Here is a 17,143-nt window from a genome sequence, read left to right as displayed (position 1 = left end):
ATTTGTACAAGTATGGTCAGTGGTCTATCTATATATTGATTGATCTTTCTATCTATCTATCTATCAATCATTAGTGTTGAAAGTGCATTGTCTAAAGAGGTAATACTTCTGTTTTGAAGAGTACAGTGCAAACATAGCCAATCAGAAGCAAAGGGGCACTGAAGACCCCCCCCCCCAACAAATGAAAATGAAACATTGGGTGGTATATTTGTTTTTTAGTAAGAACACTGAAACACAAAATCAAGCTGAATTCCTGATTTAGTTTTTTTGCCCAAAAATGAAAAATTGCTAACGACCTCTTTCTGGTGTCTGTCTTTGACAATTTTACCAGCTAGCTTTCAGACAAATTTGAAGGTTTGAGGAGAATAATTGTGCTAATTCTGATCTTTTGTTGATCTCTTCTGTTGCTGCGTGTAGTTGGTGCACTGAAGTCAAACAAGGCTTTGCAAGAGCTCCACCTTACCAACAACCTGCTGAACAGCTACCAGGACGCCCTACAGCTAGGAGACCTGCTACGCTACAACTCCACTTTACAGACACTGGAGCTCAGCAGCAATGTTGTAGCAGATGCTGGTAGGATGACCATCATTATTACAGAACAAAATGTGTGTTTATTGAATGTTGCCCAGGGCAAAATTGATATGTAAAACGCCTGGGTCTGCAAGAGCACTCAGTTTCATCTAATTGAAAACCCGTGGGTTCATCCTTCATGAAATCATTTATGGAACGTATTTAATATAGGATATGTTTTGTATTGCGTGTGATCACCCATGTGGCCATAAAATAACAATGAAACAAGGATATTTAGTAAGTCTGAGAAAGAGCAGATCTTGAAGTTGAACATGGGGTGTTGGAAGCCAGGTTTTATCCTGGCTAAGCTGGGGTAGCTCTCTTCCCCTGCTTCCAGTCTTTATGCTATGCTAAGCTAAGCTAGCCTAACCCAAGCCCCCACCACAGCGACCTCCTCGTTGATCCAATCAGGAAGTGCCAAAAACTGCAGTTCTCAGAGTGTCCAGTAGGAGCAGTTTGCATAATAGAGCAGGTTCTCATTGAACCCTGGTGTTGTGTGGAAGTTGTTCCCCCGTCGGATAGTGTTTCACATTTTCGACAGTGATTGGTTTATGGATTAGTGACACTCCAGCCTTAAGCTGCCCGGAATACGTTTGAATTTCAGATTTCAGAGAAGTGCACAGACATCTTTCCCTTCAGGAGCGGAATGTGAAAACACCTCTCTAGTGACAAACTTTGCTCAGATACAAGTTACTTTTCTCCAGTTTCAGACATTTTAGAGGACAGAAACAGAAGATACACACTTTTACGGTCAAAGTTCACAAATGTTTACATTCAGCCAATGGAATTGCAGCTTTGTGTGTCACACTCTATGTGAAGTGCTGATACACTCGTTCATTTAGACGTCAGAGTTCAACATTTTGAAAAAGCATAGCTAAAATATGTTTGGGTAAGTTCATGTTCGGGAAACAGAGAAATGTAAAAAAAATATTACTTGTGGTTTTAGAGAGGGTTACATGGTATGTTACATAACTATTCCTTGATAATATTTACATCTTACTCTCTGAAAGAAAGAAAGCGTAGTTCCCCGAATGTGTACTACTCCTTTAAACCTGAAGCAAAATTGTTGGAAAAAGTTGCGAAATGCCCTCCCAAATTTTCATCATAGCAACCTTCTTCATAGTTACAGGAGCTCACTCCCACTTAACATCTGTCAGTGCCACTTAGCTCACCAATACAAAGCAGTTCAGTTGAACCCATTTAGCTAATAATGAGAATTGAATGTTTTTTTTTTACTCTGCAGGTTTGGAGGAGCTGTGTGATGGTCTGAGGTGGCAGACGGCAGGTGTGAGGGTCTTACTGCTGAGAAACAACCAGATTACTGCAAAAGGCATGATCCACCTGGCCAAGGCTCTGGTGAGGAACATAATACCAGCTTTTAGTTTGGAACAATATGAATGAATGCCAACAGTCAGTGTATACATAGAAGGTGCATACAACAGACCTGAGGCCCACGTCAGCTACAGCCGATGCAGATTAACCTTAACCTTGGACACACCAACTCCAAAGAACTAGTGGCGATGAAGGTCGTTTTTTTTCTACTTCACGTCACCTGTGTCTCAACCAAAAAGTTGCCCTGGAGCACACCGCAAAGACAACAGCCATCGGCATGTACGTTCTGCACCTGCGTGAGAGGGGTGTGGGGTGCATCCAGAAATTTCAGGGGCACACACAGTAAGTCAATGACCGTACAATATGAAAAAATATACCATCAGAAAAAGGGGTGTGAGACAATACATGATAATTAGTCCACGAGAACGAGATGAGATTTTAACACTATTTTAAAATGTCAGTATTGAGATAAGTGAGATAAAGAAAGTGGTGTGATGACCGTCACTCGCTCGTCTCACAGAACAGATACGTTTCTATTTTATTAAGTCGATCGACTCACACCCACTTTTTCTCTCACTGTATATGTGTTTCAAACATATGACGCGTATCTACACTGACTGATCAGATCAGTTTGTTTATGTGTTTTAAACATATGAACCGTATCTACACTGACTGGTCAGATCAGTCTGTATGTGTTTAAACATATGAACCATATCTACACTGACTGATCAGATCAGTCTGTATATGTGTTTTGAACATATGAACCGTATCTACACTGACTGATCAGATCAGTCTGTATATGTGTTTTAAACATATGAACCGTATCTACACTGACTGATCAGATCAGTCTGTATATGTGTTTTAAACATATGAACTGTATTTACACTGACTGATCAGATCAGTCTGTTTTCACCTGCTGCCTCACTCGCTGAGCTCGGCTGAGAAACAAAGTAAATTTGCAGTTAAACACTGTTTGTCTTTTCTCGTCACTTACTGAGGCTTCAGGTCTGTCAGGTCCCTACACTGTGACCATAACTTGCAGCCTGATGTTAGAGAAGCTGCGGGAGCTCATGTGTTACGTGTTTGTGTTACGGTGCTGACGGCACTATCTTCTTACAGAGCTTACATATTGTTCCTGTCTTATCTGTCACTCTGTTGCTGTTAAGCCACATATTGATTTGGCGAAACATCTTGTCGCATAAAATTCAGTCGAACACTCTAAAATTTTGCTCGCTAAATGCGACCATATGGTCGCAGTCTGGAGCCCAGCAAAGGTTCACAGGTCAGAATCCAACCCAGCCACTGCAGCACAATTTTAACAAGCCCGTGCAAAGATGTGCATGCACAGATCATTTTCTGCACTGCGATCTTCTACACCACTGGATAAAAGTGTCTACTCTACTTCACCGTGTGGTTGTGGCGTCTGTACTACCACACGTTACATCCCAAGAGTCCATCCAATCATCAACCGGGCTTCTCTCGGGGAGAAAAACAGCCCTGCTCTCCCACAGGGTAAAAAAAATGGCCCTTCAAAGGGCTGCTCGAGTGACTCCCATGCAAATTAGGGGTGTTTCAGCAAGATAGACCCGCCTCATTCCGGGTATTCGACCCTAATGGATACACGGCTTATGGAAGCACTTACATTGCCTTTAAAATCTAGACCTCAAATATATGGCAACCCCCCCTTTTTCAGATGGATTTCTAGGAAAAAAAACACTATCTTATATTCAGAAGAACATAGTACAATGTTTTCTTCGGGTTATAGGATTGAAAAATGAACAGGAAGTGTAGAGGCCACAGCTTTGAATGACTTCAGCACATCTGCGCTCACTGGTTTCTCACACTGCTCTGGTTTGATCTTGGTCCATTCTTCTTTAGTCTCTTCCACAGTTCACTAACTGGAGTGGAGTTCTTAGACATTGCTTTGTTTCAGAGGACTTTCCAGAGATTCTCTATGGGGTTTAGATCTGGACTCTGTGTTGGACATTTCATTGTTTCAATATTCTTAGCTTCAAGGAACTGCTTCACCTGTTTTACAGTGTGACAGGGAGCATTTTCTTGCATAAAAATTGCAGCTGATTAGGAGACAATAACAGTGGAGGTATTGCATGTTGCTGAAGGAGGTTCACATAAACATTAGCATTCACCATGCCATGTAGCTGAACAAGAGGCCCAACTCTTGCTGCAGAAAACATCCCCCAAACCATGACACTTCCTCCTCCAAATGGAGCTGACTTCTTTACACACTTTGGGTTCAGTCTTTCCCCAGTCCTACGCCCAACATAATGTTTCCCTTCAGACCCAAATAAACTGAACGTCCTCTCATCACTGAAGTCACTCTGGACCAGTTATCCTCTGTCCACAAAACATGCTCCTAAGCAAATGCAAGTTTAGCCTTTTTATTCTTTCTGCTGGTGAGAGGTTTGGCCACTGCAGAGTGGGCTTTCAGTCCAAAAAGTCTTAAACGCTGAGACTCTGTGTGCAGAGACAGATCCTTGCCCTGTGAAAAAAATCTTCCCTGATACAAAAACTTTGTTTTCCATCTCACAGCCTCTTGACTTTAGCCATTTGTTTGTTACTCCATCACCAAAGTACTGCAGACTCTGGCTCCAAAATAACAAGATGACAGAGCCTTTAACTGGGATACTTTGGCTTCACTTTTGTACAGTGGGAGGAAGTGGAGATGTATTGTCCATATTTATACCATTTATATACAGTTTATATACAGTGTATAGACATACAGACATAGACATATAATCGGCGGCAGAGCTGTCGGAGCTCGTCGGTGAGAGTAATTCCGTGGAGAGATGCTGGAAGCCTTATGAGACCTAAATTGTCTTCACAAAGTAACTTCAATGCTGCTGACTTTAGCTGCGGTAGGCTGATAAAATATGAAGATTTGTTCCCAATGCCATCCTAATGTAAGTGATGCGGGACATTCCCTGCTAAATTCATTCCAAAGTTTATCTGAAGCTAACATGCTAGTTAGACAAATCAAGTGGATTTTAACAAAGTTAGTGTCTTTTTAGTACAGAATTCCCTCTTTGTGGTACTCTTTCACCACAAAGAAGGAAAGAAAAGAGGAATTTAATGCTAATAATACTGCAACTTTGGACAACATCCACATGATTGTACCTCAGCCCATGGTGTGAAATGAACAGCCCTCTTAGCTCTGTTAAACAGAGTTAAACTGTCCAACTGATACCTGCTTTTCTTTATCCGGTATTGATGAAATGAAGAGTGTTGGTCTCACCCAGAATTCTTCCTCTGAAAAAGTCGCCTCCGCACGTTCCACTGTGCACTCCTTAATAACATACGTTCCTTCCGCCTCATTGGCAGCATAAACTACACCTTCCTGTCTTGGAGCGGCGATTGTTGAAGTCAAAAGGCTAGAAATTAAAGGCCTGCCACGTACGCTCACACACATTTCCCCTGTCTCTTCCAGTGTTACCAAAAGAAGGAACAGTTTGATTCAATAATAGATGTGTGTTGAGGAGGGGTGCTCCTGTGGCCTGCCAGTCACAGAGATACAGTAAGAAGATGTCCTTGCAGGCCATAATGATGATAATTAGACCCGTAGCTGGTCGTGTCGAATATGATGACGAGGAGAGCTGTTATTAACCTTTCTGCTGGGTGTGTGTGCTCTTCCTCTCTGTCCTCGTGGTTTGTTGGCATGTCTTTTGATGGACTAGGACAAGGGGAGCAGATTTGGCTAAAGATGTCTCAATGTATAATTCTGAGGTTAATATATGTCATGCAGAGCTCTCTTTTTTTTTTTTTTTGTACTTGTACTTGTTTTTTTGTTTAAAGCCAGCATGTTATGTGTGAAAGCATACTGTGTTTTTGGTGCTTTCACACTCTTACCCCCCTCAAACTTCTCACTCCAACCCTCCTGGGGTTTACGTTTGACAGGCTTCAACCATGCTCAACTCACACACTCTCAACCACGCAGTCGCCTCTTTAATTGTCTGCTATTATCCCTCGTGCATATCCATTCGAGATGCTCTTCCTCTCTCTCCTCCTCCCCTTTTCACCGGAGAAGCTTCTTGCCACGCATTGGATGTGGCGGTGCCTCTGTGTGCCGCGGCTCAGTGAAGAAAAAAAAAGGGGGGGGCCCTCTCAAGTGTGTTTGTTGTCACCGTGGTGCAAATTAACTCAGAAGAAGACGCTCTCCGGGTCTGTCTGTTGCCTTCCTGGCTTCCTTTCCGCCCCCGCGCTCCTTCTCCTTTCAGAGCAGTGACCAGAGGAGTTTAACAAGGGTGGCGAGGCGAGGGGGCAACCGAGGAGTGGGTGGTGTTCCTCTTCAAGCTGTTGGGCAACATGGGCCTCTTGTGCCCCAGACACCCCCAGCTTTATGTGCCAGCTAATCAACCTCCAATGCTAATGTGGCTCTGGGGAATGGAAACAGAAATTCTGAGCATTTAACATGAAGGGAAACATTTTGTAAAGGAATAACAATCACAGCATAATAATAATGATGACTAAAATTTCTCAGCCTTTTCACACAAGAAGCACAAGAACTACACAGAGTCTAAAGCAAAGCTTCATTGTCTGTAAACACTTGATACTTTAATTTTGAAAACGGAGATTAAAAGTCTGCTGTTGTTGGAACCAAGGCCTGGATCCGGTTCGAACAGTGTTTGGTCCCAGGTAAGAGCTGACATCAGTCCTGTTTTTCAGCCCGTGCTGAAGGTGCTACAGTTCCTGGATTTGGGTGAGAACCAGCTGGGGAACGAGGGGATCCAGGTCATCAGAGAGCCTCTGATGGTGAACTGCTCGATGCTGCAGCTTGGCCTGGCCCAAGCCAACATCACATGTGAAGGTACAACAATTCACATACAGTCAGTCTTTGACATACAGGAAAAACAAAGTGTATATGTGTGTATTGTCTTTATATGGTCGTGTGTGTGTGTGTATGCGTGTGTGTGTGTGTGTGTGTGTGTGTGTCACCCCCAGCTCAACTTCATCTAATCTCTAATATGAAAGCAGTGGAGATGAATAAGGTTTAGAAAAAAACTTATGGGAATCTCAAGAACAAGTGAAAAACACAGAGACAGACTAACTCCTTTAGATGTGCGGGGTGTGTAACGTTACTCTGTTCACAGTTACATGGGTTAAGTTAATAGAAAAATCATGTTCTTTCAAAATCATCGTAAATAATGTTTTTAATTTCAAATTAGAAAAATCATCTCTCATCTCATCTCATCTTCAACCACTTATCCGGGGACGGGTCGCGGGGGAAGCAGCTTTAGCAGGGGACCCCAAACTTCCCTTTCCCGGGCCACATTAACCAGCTCTAACTGGGGGATCCCGAGGCGTTCCCAGGCCAGTGTGGAGATCTAATCTCTCCACCTAGTCCTGGGTCTTCCCGAGGCCTCCTCCCAGCTGGACGTGCCGGTAACACCTCCTTAGGGAGGCGCCCAGGGGGCATCCTTACTAGATGCCCGAAACACCTCAAGTGGCTCCTTTCAACGCAATGAGCAGCGGCTCTACTCCGAGTACCTCACGGATGGCTGACCTTCTCACCGTATCTCTAAGGGAGACTCCAGCCACCCTCCTGAGAAAACCCATTTCGGCCGCTTGTACCCGCGTCCTCGTTTTTTCGGTCATGACCCAGCTTTCATGACCATAGGTGAGAGTAGGAACGAAGATTGACCGGTAGATCGAGAGCTTTGCCTTCCGGCTCAGCTCTCTTTTCATCACAACGGTGCGGTAGAGCGACTGCAACACGCCCCCACGCTCCTCGATTCTCTGGCCAAACTCACGCTCCATTGTCCCCTCACTCGTGAAAATGATTCCGAGGTACTTGAACTGCTTCACTTGGGGTAAGGACTCATTCCCTACCTGGAGTAAGCAATCCACCGGTTTCCTGCTGAGAGCCATGGCCTCAGATTTAGGGGTGCTGATCCTCATCCCATCCCAACCACATCTTCTGCAAAAAGCAGAGACGAGATCCTCAGAGACGAGCTCCTCACCGAACTTCAACCCCTCTCCACCACGACTACGCCTTGATATCCTTTCCATGAAAATCACTAACAGGATTGGTGACAAAGCGCACCCCAGGCGAGGCCAACCCCCACCAGGAACGATTCCGACTTACTGCCGAGGATCCGGACACAGCTCTCGTTGTGGGTGTACAGAGATTGGATGGCCCACATAATTGACCCCCTCGTCCCATACTCCCGCAGCACCTCCTACAGTATCTCCCAAGGGACCCGGTCATATGCCTTCTCCAGATCCACAAAACACATGTAGACTGGATGGGCATACTCCCAGGCCCCCTCCAGGATCATTGCGAGAGTGAAGTGTTGGTCCGTTGTTCCACGTCCAGGACGGAATCCGCATTGTTCCTCTTCAATCTGAGATTCGGTTATAGGACGAACCCTCCTTTCCAGCCCCTTGGAGTAGACTTGACCAGGGAGGCTGAGTAGTGTGATACCCCTGTAATTGGCACAAACCCTCTGGTCCCCCTTTTTAAACAGAGGAACCACCACCCCAGTCTGCCACTCCCTTGGCACTGTCCCAGATTTCCACGCAATGTTGAAGAGAGGTGTCAACCAAGACAGCCCCTCCAAACCCAAAGCTTTCAGCATTTCTGGACAAATCTCATCAATCCCTGGGGCTTTGCCACTGTGGAGTTGTTTGACTACCTCAGTGACTTCCGCCAGAGATATTGACAATGATTCCCCATCAGCCTCCAGCTCTGCCTCTACAAAAGAGGGCGTGCTGGTCGGATTAAGGAGTTCCTCAAAGTGCTCCTTCCACCGCTCGATTACCTCATCAGCTGAGGTCACCAGCATCCCGTCCTTACTGTAAACAGCTTGGACGGTTCCCCGTTTCCCCCTCCTGAGATGTCTAATGGTTTCCAGAAGCACCTTGGTGCCGCCGGAAAGTCCTTTTCCATGACTTCTCCGACACCCGCTGCTTTGCCTCTGACACAGCAGAGGCTGCAGCCCTTCTGGCCTGTCGGTACCTTGCAACTGCCTCCGGAGTCTTCTGGGTTAACATATCCCAGAAGGCCTCCTTCTTCAGCTGGACAGCTTCCCTGACCACCGGTGTCCACCACGGTGTTCGAGGGTTACCGTCCCTTGAGGCACCCCACAGCTCACCGCTGCAGCTTCAGCAATGGAAGCTTTGAACATTGCCCACTCCGGTTCAATGCCCCCAACCTCCACAGGGTTGCCAGAAAAGCTCCGCCAGATGTTCCCAGTTCACCCGCGCTACTCGTTTGGGCTTACCTGGTCTGTCCAGATCCTTCCCCCATCCTCTGACCCAGCTCATGACCAGATGGTGATCAGTTGACAGCTCTGCCCCTCTCTTCACTCGAGTTTCCAAAACATACAGCCTCAGATCAGATGATATGATCACAAAGTCGATCATCAACCTTTGGCCTAGGGTGCTCTGGTACCACGTACACTTATTAACATCCTTATGTTCGAACATGGTGTTAGTTATAGACGATCCGTGAATAGCACAGAAGTATAATAACTGACGAACACTCGGATTTAGATCAGAGAGGCCGTTCCTCCCAATCACGCCTCTCCAGGTGTCTCCATCATTGCCCACGTGGGCTTTGAAGTCTCCCAGCAGAACTATGGAGTCCCCTACTGGAGCCCCATGCAGGACTCCATTCAGGGTTTCCAAGAAGGCTGAATACTCTGAACTGCTGTTCGGTGCATATGCACAAACAACAGTCAGAGTTTTCCCCCCTACCACCCGCAGGCGTAAGGAGGCGACCCTCTCGTCCACCGGGGTGAACTCCAACTCCGCAGCGCTCAGCGGGGGGTTTGTGAGTTAATCGCTAGGATATCGATATAAACAGCGAAAAAAACATACTGCCTTGGGCGTCAACCTCAGAGGCTTAATAAAGATTCTACATATTCAGCCTTTAATGAACTAATATTTCAACTCTAAAATGAGATCCTTTATTTTGTGTTCCCTGGTAATTTGGATCAATGATGTTTCAAACTTTCCTTTATGAATCATGTATCACTTTCCCCCAGCTGTGACAATGTGGCTCCGTTATACAATTGACAACACAGCTAAAGAAGGTGAGCTACAAATAAAACATGTAAGCTAGCTAAAGTTTCATCGTTATCTCACCATAGATTGTGAGAACTGGTTTGTCAACATTAGACGGAGGTAATGGATTGGATCTGAATTATGTGGCAGTATTGATAGATATTTCTCCAACAAAGCCACAGGACACTGCAGGTTCCCTGCTGCTCAAACATTAATCCCTGTCAGCTCTCTTTGTTTCTTTCTCTGGCAGCTTTGCATATTTTTTGTGCATTTATTGAATGACTAGCCTCGTGAGACCATCCTGATCTTGTGAGCTCCATTTTATTTTACTCTCAGATCAGTCTGGTAAAGTGCGGCAGAGAAAATTTGTTTGTTTGCCAATAGACCGAACCAATCAGGGTTGGTTTTGACTGTTCAGTGTAAAAAACATAGAGGCTTCCACTAATGAGATGAGCGCAGCTATGGAGCAAGCCACTCGCTAATGCTTTTTTCTCTTGGATCCTTCTGTTGGAATATGAAATTGGGCCTTTTATCCATAAATTCACGTTATACAAACAATATCTTTTACCAACATATTGTTTACTTTCTAAACTTTGCCTCGCCATACGCTTCGTTGATCTGATTGGTGGATTTGGCCTGTATGTTGGCGATAAACAAATGGTTTAGAATAGAATAGAATTACTTTAATGATCCCAGACTGGGAACATTTTTTGTAACAGCAGTAGTGGGTCAGCAAATAAAAACTTTGTACGTAACATAAATAGAATCCAATATATACATAGTGTATATATACAGTGCACAGTGTGCTATAAACAATAAACAATAATAATATATACAACAAAATATGCAAAATATACTATAACAATAATAATATATACAAAACAAAACAAAACAGTAGAGAGAGCAGAGTTCTCTGTCAGGCAGAGGTGAGAGAGTTATTATAAAAAGTGATGGATTGTGGCAGGAAAGATTTCCTGAATCTGTTGCTACGACAGCGAAGCTGAGGCAGCCTTTTGGAGAAGGTGCTCCTCTGTCTGACCAGTGTGAGTTGGAGAGGGTGGAGAGGATTATCCATGGATAAGAGTTTTTTCAGTGTCCTCCTCTCCACCACAGCCTCCAGAGTGTCCTGTTTGCAGCCAATCACAGAGCCAGCCTTCCTGATCAGTTTGTTGAGTCTGTTGGTGTCACTGGCGCCAATGCTGCTTCCCCAACAAACACAGCAAAGAAAAGTACACTGGCCACCACAGACTGATAAAAGATCTCCAACATCTTGCTGCACACGTTGAAGGATCTCAGCTTCCTCAGGAAGTAAAGTCTGCTCATCTCCTTCTTGTAAACAGCTTCAGTGTTAGATCTCCAGTCCAGTCTGTGGTTGATGGTAACACCCAGGTACTTGTAATCCTCCACCGCCTCCACATCCTTTCCCAGAATGCACAGATGTTGGAAAGCCATGTTCATCTTCTTCCTGAAATCTATCAATATCTCTCTGGTCTTGCTGATGTTCAGCCGCAGGTGATTCTGTCCAGTCCACTTCACAAAGCTGTCTACCAGTGCCCTGTACTCCTCCTCCTGTCCCTCACTTATACACCCAACAACAGCCGAGTCGTCAGAAAACTTTTGCAGGTGACACGACTCAGTGTTGTACTAAAAATCAGTGGTGTATAAGGTGAACAGGAAAGGAGACAGTACAGTCCCCTGTGGAGCTCCTGTATCACTAACCACCACATCAGACAGAACACTGCCCATACGGACAAACTGCGGCCTGCCTGTCAGGTAGTCAGTAATCCAGGAGATCATGTGTCGTCTACTCCCATCACCCGCAGCTTCTCCCCCAGTAGCAGTGGCTGAATGGTGTTAAAAGCACTAGAGAAATCAAAGAATGTGATTCTCACAGTACCTCCTCCACCATCCAGGCGCCAATGGACAGCGTTATCAACTCCCAAGTGGGGCTGGTAAGCAAATTGCAGAGGGTCTAGCAGGGCTCCCCCCTGCTGCCTCAGGTTGACCAAAACTAGTCTCTCCAGCACCTTCATGACTTAAGATGTGAGGGCCACTGGTCGATAGTCATTGAGGTCTGATGGTGTCGACTTCTCTGGAACAGGAATTAGGCAGGAAGTCTTCCAGAGCACTGGTATTCTCTCCTGACCAAGGCTCAGGTTGTAGAGGTGTTGTAGGACAGGAGACAGCTGGCTGGCACATGTCTTCAGGATCCTGGGGCTGATACCGTCAGGGCCTGCAGCCTTATGCTGGGGGCTGCAGGTGTCTTCAGTGGAGGACGAGGAGGTGGAGGAGGAGGTGAAGGTGGAGGAGGAGGAGGCAGAGGAGGAGGAGGTGGAGGTGGAAGAGGTTGAGGAGGAAGAGGTGGAGGAGGAGGAGAGGTGCTGCACAGGAGAGCTCACAGCAGGGGATTGAGGGGGGAGGGGAGGAAGCATTTGGGGCAGTGAGGGTGTGTGGGGGTCTGGAGGTGTCATGGAGAAGACAGAAGGCTGTGAGCTGAACCTATTGAAGAATCTGTTCAGCTCGTTTGCCCTCTCCAGGCTGCCTGATGACTGTCCGTCGCTCACCTTACATCCAGTGATCTGCTTCATACCAGTCCAAACATCCCTCACATTGTTCTGCTGGAGTTTGGCCTCCAGCTTCCTCCTGTAGGCGTCTTTTCAAGTCCTCAGCATATCCCTGAGTTCATGCTGCACTCTCCTCAGTTCTTCCCTGTCTCCAGACCTGAACGCCCTCTTATTCTTGTTAAGAAGGGCTTTCAGGTCATTGGTGATCCACGGCTTATTATTAGGGAAGCAGCTCACAGTCCGGGTTGGCATGGTGGTGTTTTCACAGAACCTGATGTATTCTGTGATGCAGTCGGTCATGCTGTCCAGATCCTCTCCATGTGGCTCAACAAGTGCATCCCAGTCTGTCTACTCAAAGCAGTCCTGTAGTGCGTCAGCAGCCTCCTGAGTCCACCTCCTCACGCTCCTAGTGTGGACAGGCTGCCGCTGAACAAGGGGAATATACTTAGGGGTCAGCATTGCGTACTTGTAACCGTTCTCATACTGGTGGACAAATTGATGCAGTAATACTGAAACTGGTATGCAGTCACTGTGTTTACGGAGTATTTTACAACTGTTCTGAAAGTGTCTCAGCCAATCACAATCAAGGAATGGAACGTTCTGTTTTATAAAGTTAATTTTATACTCTCCTTAAGGACATTCAAGCTCTAGTTCTAGAAAAATTTCAAAAGCAGAGCTAATCTGGATGCAGATTTTATACTTGAACTTGAGGTGTCTGCCGAAGCATAGACGTTCTGGTTCAGTGAGCTTTAAACCAAAGCACTGTGACAGAGATAGGGTGTAAAAGAAAGGCCATACAGTATAACCATTCAAAACTGTAGTTTAGACAAAGTAAGTTATTTAGGGAGATATTCAAGATCAAACTAGCACTGCAAATACGGCTCCAACATTTCAACCTTTTCCTTGGTAAAGGTGCTGTGGCCTTGGCAGAGTTCCTCACAGAGAATCATCAGATTCAGCGGCTGGACCTCCGTCAGAATAAAGTGAAGGTTGGAGGCCTGATGGCCTTGTGTCTGGCCCTGAGGATCAACCGCTCTCTCGCTAGCCTGGAGTTGGACCTCATGCCCCCACAAGAGCAGGTACGTTCAGCTAACCTTTCAGCTACACATCTGAGTCCCCTGCTGTTGACACACAGCTAAATCGTCATGTTTTTATGTGCTTTTTCATGGCATTGTAAATGGTTGTTCAAATCTGGCATGTTCTCAGACAATTTTAGCCTTTATACAATGATGTAGACAGCTGCAGTGTTGGGTACTGGTTTGTTTTTCCTTAACAGTTAACAGTTAACGTTCAATAAATTAACTAAATGAAAATGATGAGGCTACAGTGGACACAGTCATGACCAAAACCGGATTATTTTATAAGATTAAGGTTCATTCTTGACCTAAGAAACAGCAGTGGGCAAAATGATCTCACCATAAGGTCCATTGCTAGCTGTTCTGGAGCTAGTTTCGGTCGTATCTCACAAGGGACTGGGTCAACTTTTTTATTGTAAATGGTGTAATTGGGCTGCACTTATAATATTATATTCCAAAAGAGACAAGGCGCTTTTGCAATTTGCCCATTTGCCCATCACGCACACACGCACGCACGCACACGCGCACACACACACACACACACACACACACACACACACACACACACACACACACACACACACACACACACACACACACACACACACACACACACACACACACACACACACACACACACTGGGGCGACAGTGGCTTAGTTGAAGAGTGGGTCATTTTCCATTCGAGAGATTGGTGGTTCGATCCCCATCTCCCCCGGTCCACATGTCGAAGTGTCCTTGGGCAAGACACTGAACCCCGAATTGCCCCACCCGTGCTGCGCATGGGTGTGTAAATGTGGTGTGAATGGTCAGATTAGATTAGATGGTATGTAGATGTCCACTGCCATCAATGTGAATGTGAATGGGTGAATGTGACAAACACTGTGAAAGCACCTTGAGTAGTCAGAAGACTAGAAAGGCTATATACAGTAAGTACAAGTCCATTCCATTTACACACACACTCTGGCCTGGCCTGCTCTTTGAACGTAGGTTGGGGTTCAGTGTCTTGCTTGAGCCCAGAGATTTGAGACCAAAGATTTGCAACAAGTTGTGCAGGTCTGCAATGTTCTGAAACCTACCAGTTCACACCAACAAGACAGAAGAGACGTGCATTGTCTAGCAACAACTCTTGGTACTCCCCCCCCCCCCCATTTTTTAAAATTATATTCTGTTATACAGTGTATCAGTGCATCTGCCTCAAGGTGAAGAAACGGGAACAGAAACAAAACCTCCCACATAAATCCCACTATCCCTTCAAACAACCCATGTCAGATATGGTCACAGTAACCAACTAAATAATTGAATAACATATAACATAAGTGTAAGTAATTAACTGGGGTACAATGAAACCAAATGGAGTAAAAACCGTAGCTAATACCAAAAACCGAATAAGGTAATTCAGGGGAAAGAGAAAAATAAAACATTTAAAAAATTTTTTTTAAATAAATTAAAATAAAATAAATAAATAAATTAAAAAAAAGAAAAGGGGGGGGGGGGGGTGTCTCTCCTTCCAAGAACTGTGTGTCAGCATCATCAGTAACAGTGAAACTATTACTAATAAGAGCCAGCAGTGGGTCCTGAGTTTTGTGGAGTGCTGTCAAAGATCCCCACCTTAAAAAAATTAACTTCTCTAACCATTGACATTGTAAAATGTCACGTATCCAACTATTATGAGTCAGTGGAGAAACATGTTTCCATTTAAGGAGAATGTTACGTCTGCCGAGAAGGGTGGTAAAGGCCATGACACGTTGTGTAGTAATGGGCAGATTTCTAGAAGGAGGGTGCCCAAAAAGAGCAGTCAGGGGATTGGGTTTGAGATTTGTGTTAAGAGCCTGTTTGAGGGTTTGAAATATATCAGACCAAAATTCAGCAAGCTTCAGGCACGTCCAGAACATGGGTGTGTGGTCGGCTGAGGACTGCTTACAGCGGTTACAAGCATCACTGTGACTAGGGTATAACTTAGCTAATTTTAGCGTTGGTGAAATGGGCTCTATGAAGCACCTTCCACTGTAATAGGCCGTGTGTGGCACAAATCAAGGATGAGTGGACCAGTTTTACAATGTCCCTCCACTGGTCATCAGTAATGTCTACCCCCAAATCCTTTACCCATGCATTTTTAGGTGATACTGGGCTCAGAAGTGCAATCTTATTATAAATTACAGATATCAGTCGTTCGTATCCCTGTCTTTCTTCAGGAGCAATGAAATAGATGCCTCATACAAGGTCGCTGGCAGTCTGCCTTCAGTAAAGGAATCATTGAACATTCTTACAAGGATTGGGGCTAATAGCATTGAGTACGCCTTAAAGAACATGACTGTAAAACCACCGGGACCAGGAGATTACCTGTTTTGCATAGACTCGATCGCTTCATGCACCTCCAACAGAGAGAGATCGGTCTACTGAGATATTTATATCAATCTGAGAGTATGTTAAACAGTCTAAGGGATTAGGGGGTCGCTGCAGTAATGGAGTAAGTTCCATCAGGTTTTAACATTACCTCCACAATTTCCACCAGCCTAGCCCGTTCAGCCCTTCTCATTTGAGAAATATAGGATATCACTTGTCCTCGAACAGTAGCATTAAGCGCTTCCCAAAGACTGCCACTGCTGACGTCGGGGGTGTCATTAAACTCTATGTCTGAGCGGATATGAGTTACAACAAAATCTTTAAACTTACTATCCGACAGTAAGTGTGAGCTGAACCTTCATGGTCAACGTGGAATTGTATCTCATTTAAAACTAATGTCAACTGTGGTAGGGGCGTGGTCAGAAGTGACTATTGGGTGATATTCACATGCATTCACACAGTCGAGGAGGGTGTTATCGACTAAAAAGAAATAAATTCGGGAGAAACTGTGGTGTACATGGGAAAAAAGGAGAGAGCTTTCCCATGGGAGTTCCTAAACCTCTAGGGATCAGAAATGCCCAACTGTGATGCATATGTTTTTACTGTGTGTGGATTTGGATAGTGTAGTCTGTGTAGGAGAAGATCTGTAAAGAGTCACATCCTGCACCAAGTTGAAGTCTCTGCCTATGATAATGTGGTGATGATCAGCGTTTGGGATTTTGGAGAATAGCCTTGTAAAAAAGTGTTCATCGTCCCGGGTGGGCGCATAAACCAAAACTAAGACCACTGGTGTGTTCTGAAGTGTGCCAAAAACACATTACATAACGACCGTCAGTATCTAGGATTACATTTGTCGGCTCAAACAGGACCCTTTTATGAATAATGATAGCTGCCCCTCTAACTCTATCTGTAAATTTTGAGTGGAAAAAGCCGGCTCATCCACTCCCTCTTAATACGTGAGGTGTCAGCTGTTTTGAGATGTGTTTCCTGCAGAAACATCACATCCCCTTGAAGTTGCTGTAACTGTGTCAGGACCTTACCTATCTTAGTGGGGAGGAAGGATATAACAGGAAAAAAAACAGCCAAAACACACATAAAACAGAACAATACAACATGAAACAAGAAAATAACATTGTGATCTATCTGAGGGCTACTCCCATAGAAAAAAAACACCATCTGAGCTCTGCAGCTTGCAACTAACAGCTACACTGAGCTTCCAGGGTCTCTTCCCCTA

General features: G+C 45.1%; 1 protein-coding gene across 1 annotated transcript in view; it reads left to right on the top strand.

Moving 5' to 3' along the window:
* LOC310954309 (protein phosphatase 1 regulatory subunit 37) overlaps positions 1 to 17,143 on the top strand; it is a gene marked incomplete at both ends in the record, with an annotated part of 112,460 nt that overhangs the window by 51,166 nt on the left and 44,151 nt on the right. Inside the window, 4 exons of the mRNA XM_083923721.1 lie at positions 418 to 573; positions 1,814 to 1,926; positions 6,583 to 6,724; positions 13,401 to 13,567. Coding sequence (XP_083779847.1) covers positions 418 to 573; positions 1,814 to 1,926; positions 6,583 to 6,724; positions 13,401 to 13,567 — 578 coding nt within the window. The remainder of the gene's footprint in view (positions 1 to 417; positions 574 to 1,813; positions 1,927 to 6,582; positions 6,725 to 13,400; positions 13,568 to 17,143) is intronic.

Source organism: Echiichthys vipera (genome assembly GCF_963691815.1).
Source record: "Echiichthys vipera genome assembly, chromosome: 12".
Classification (NCBI taxonomy): Eukaryota; Metazoa; Chordata; class Actinopteri; order Perciformes; family Trachinidae; genus Echiichthys; species Echiichthys vipera.
Note: the sequence above shows the minus strand (reverse complement) of the source record. Positions and strands in the feature narration are given on the sequence as shown.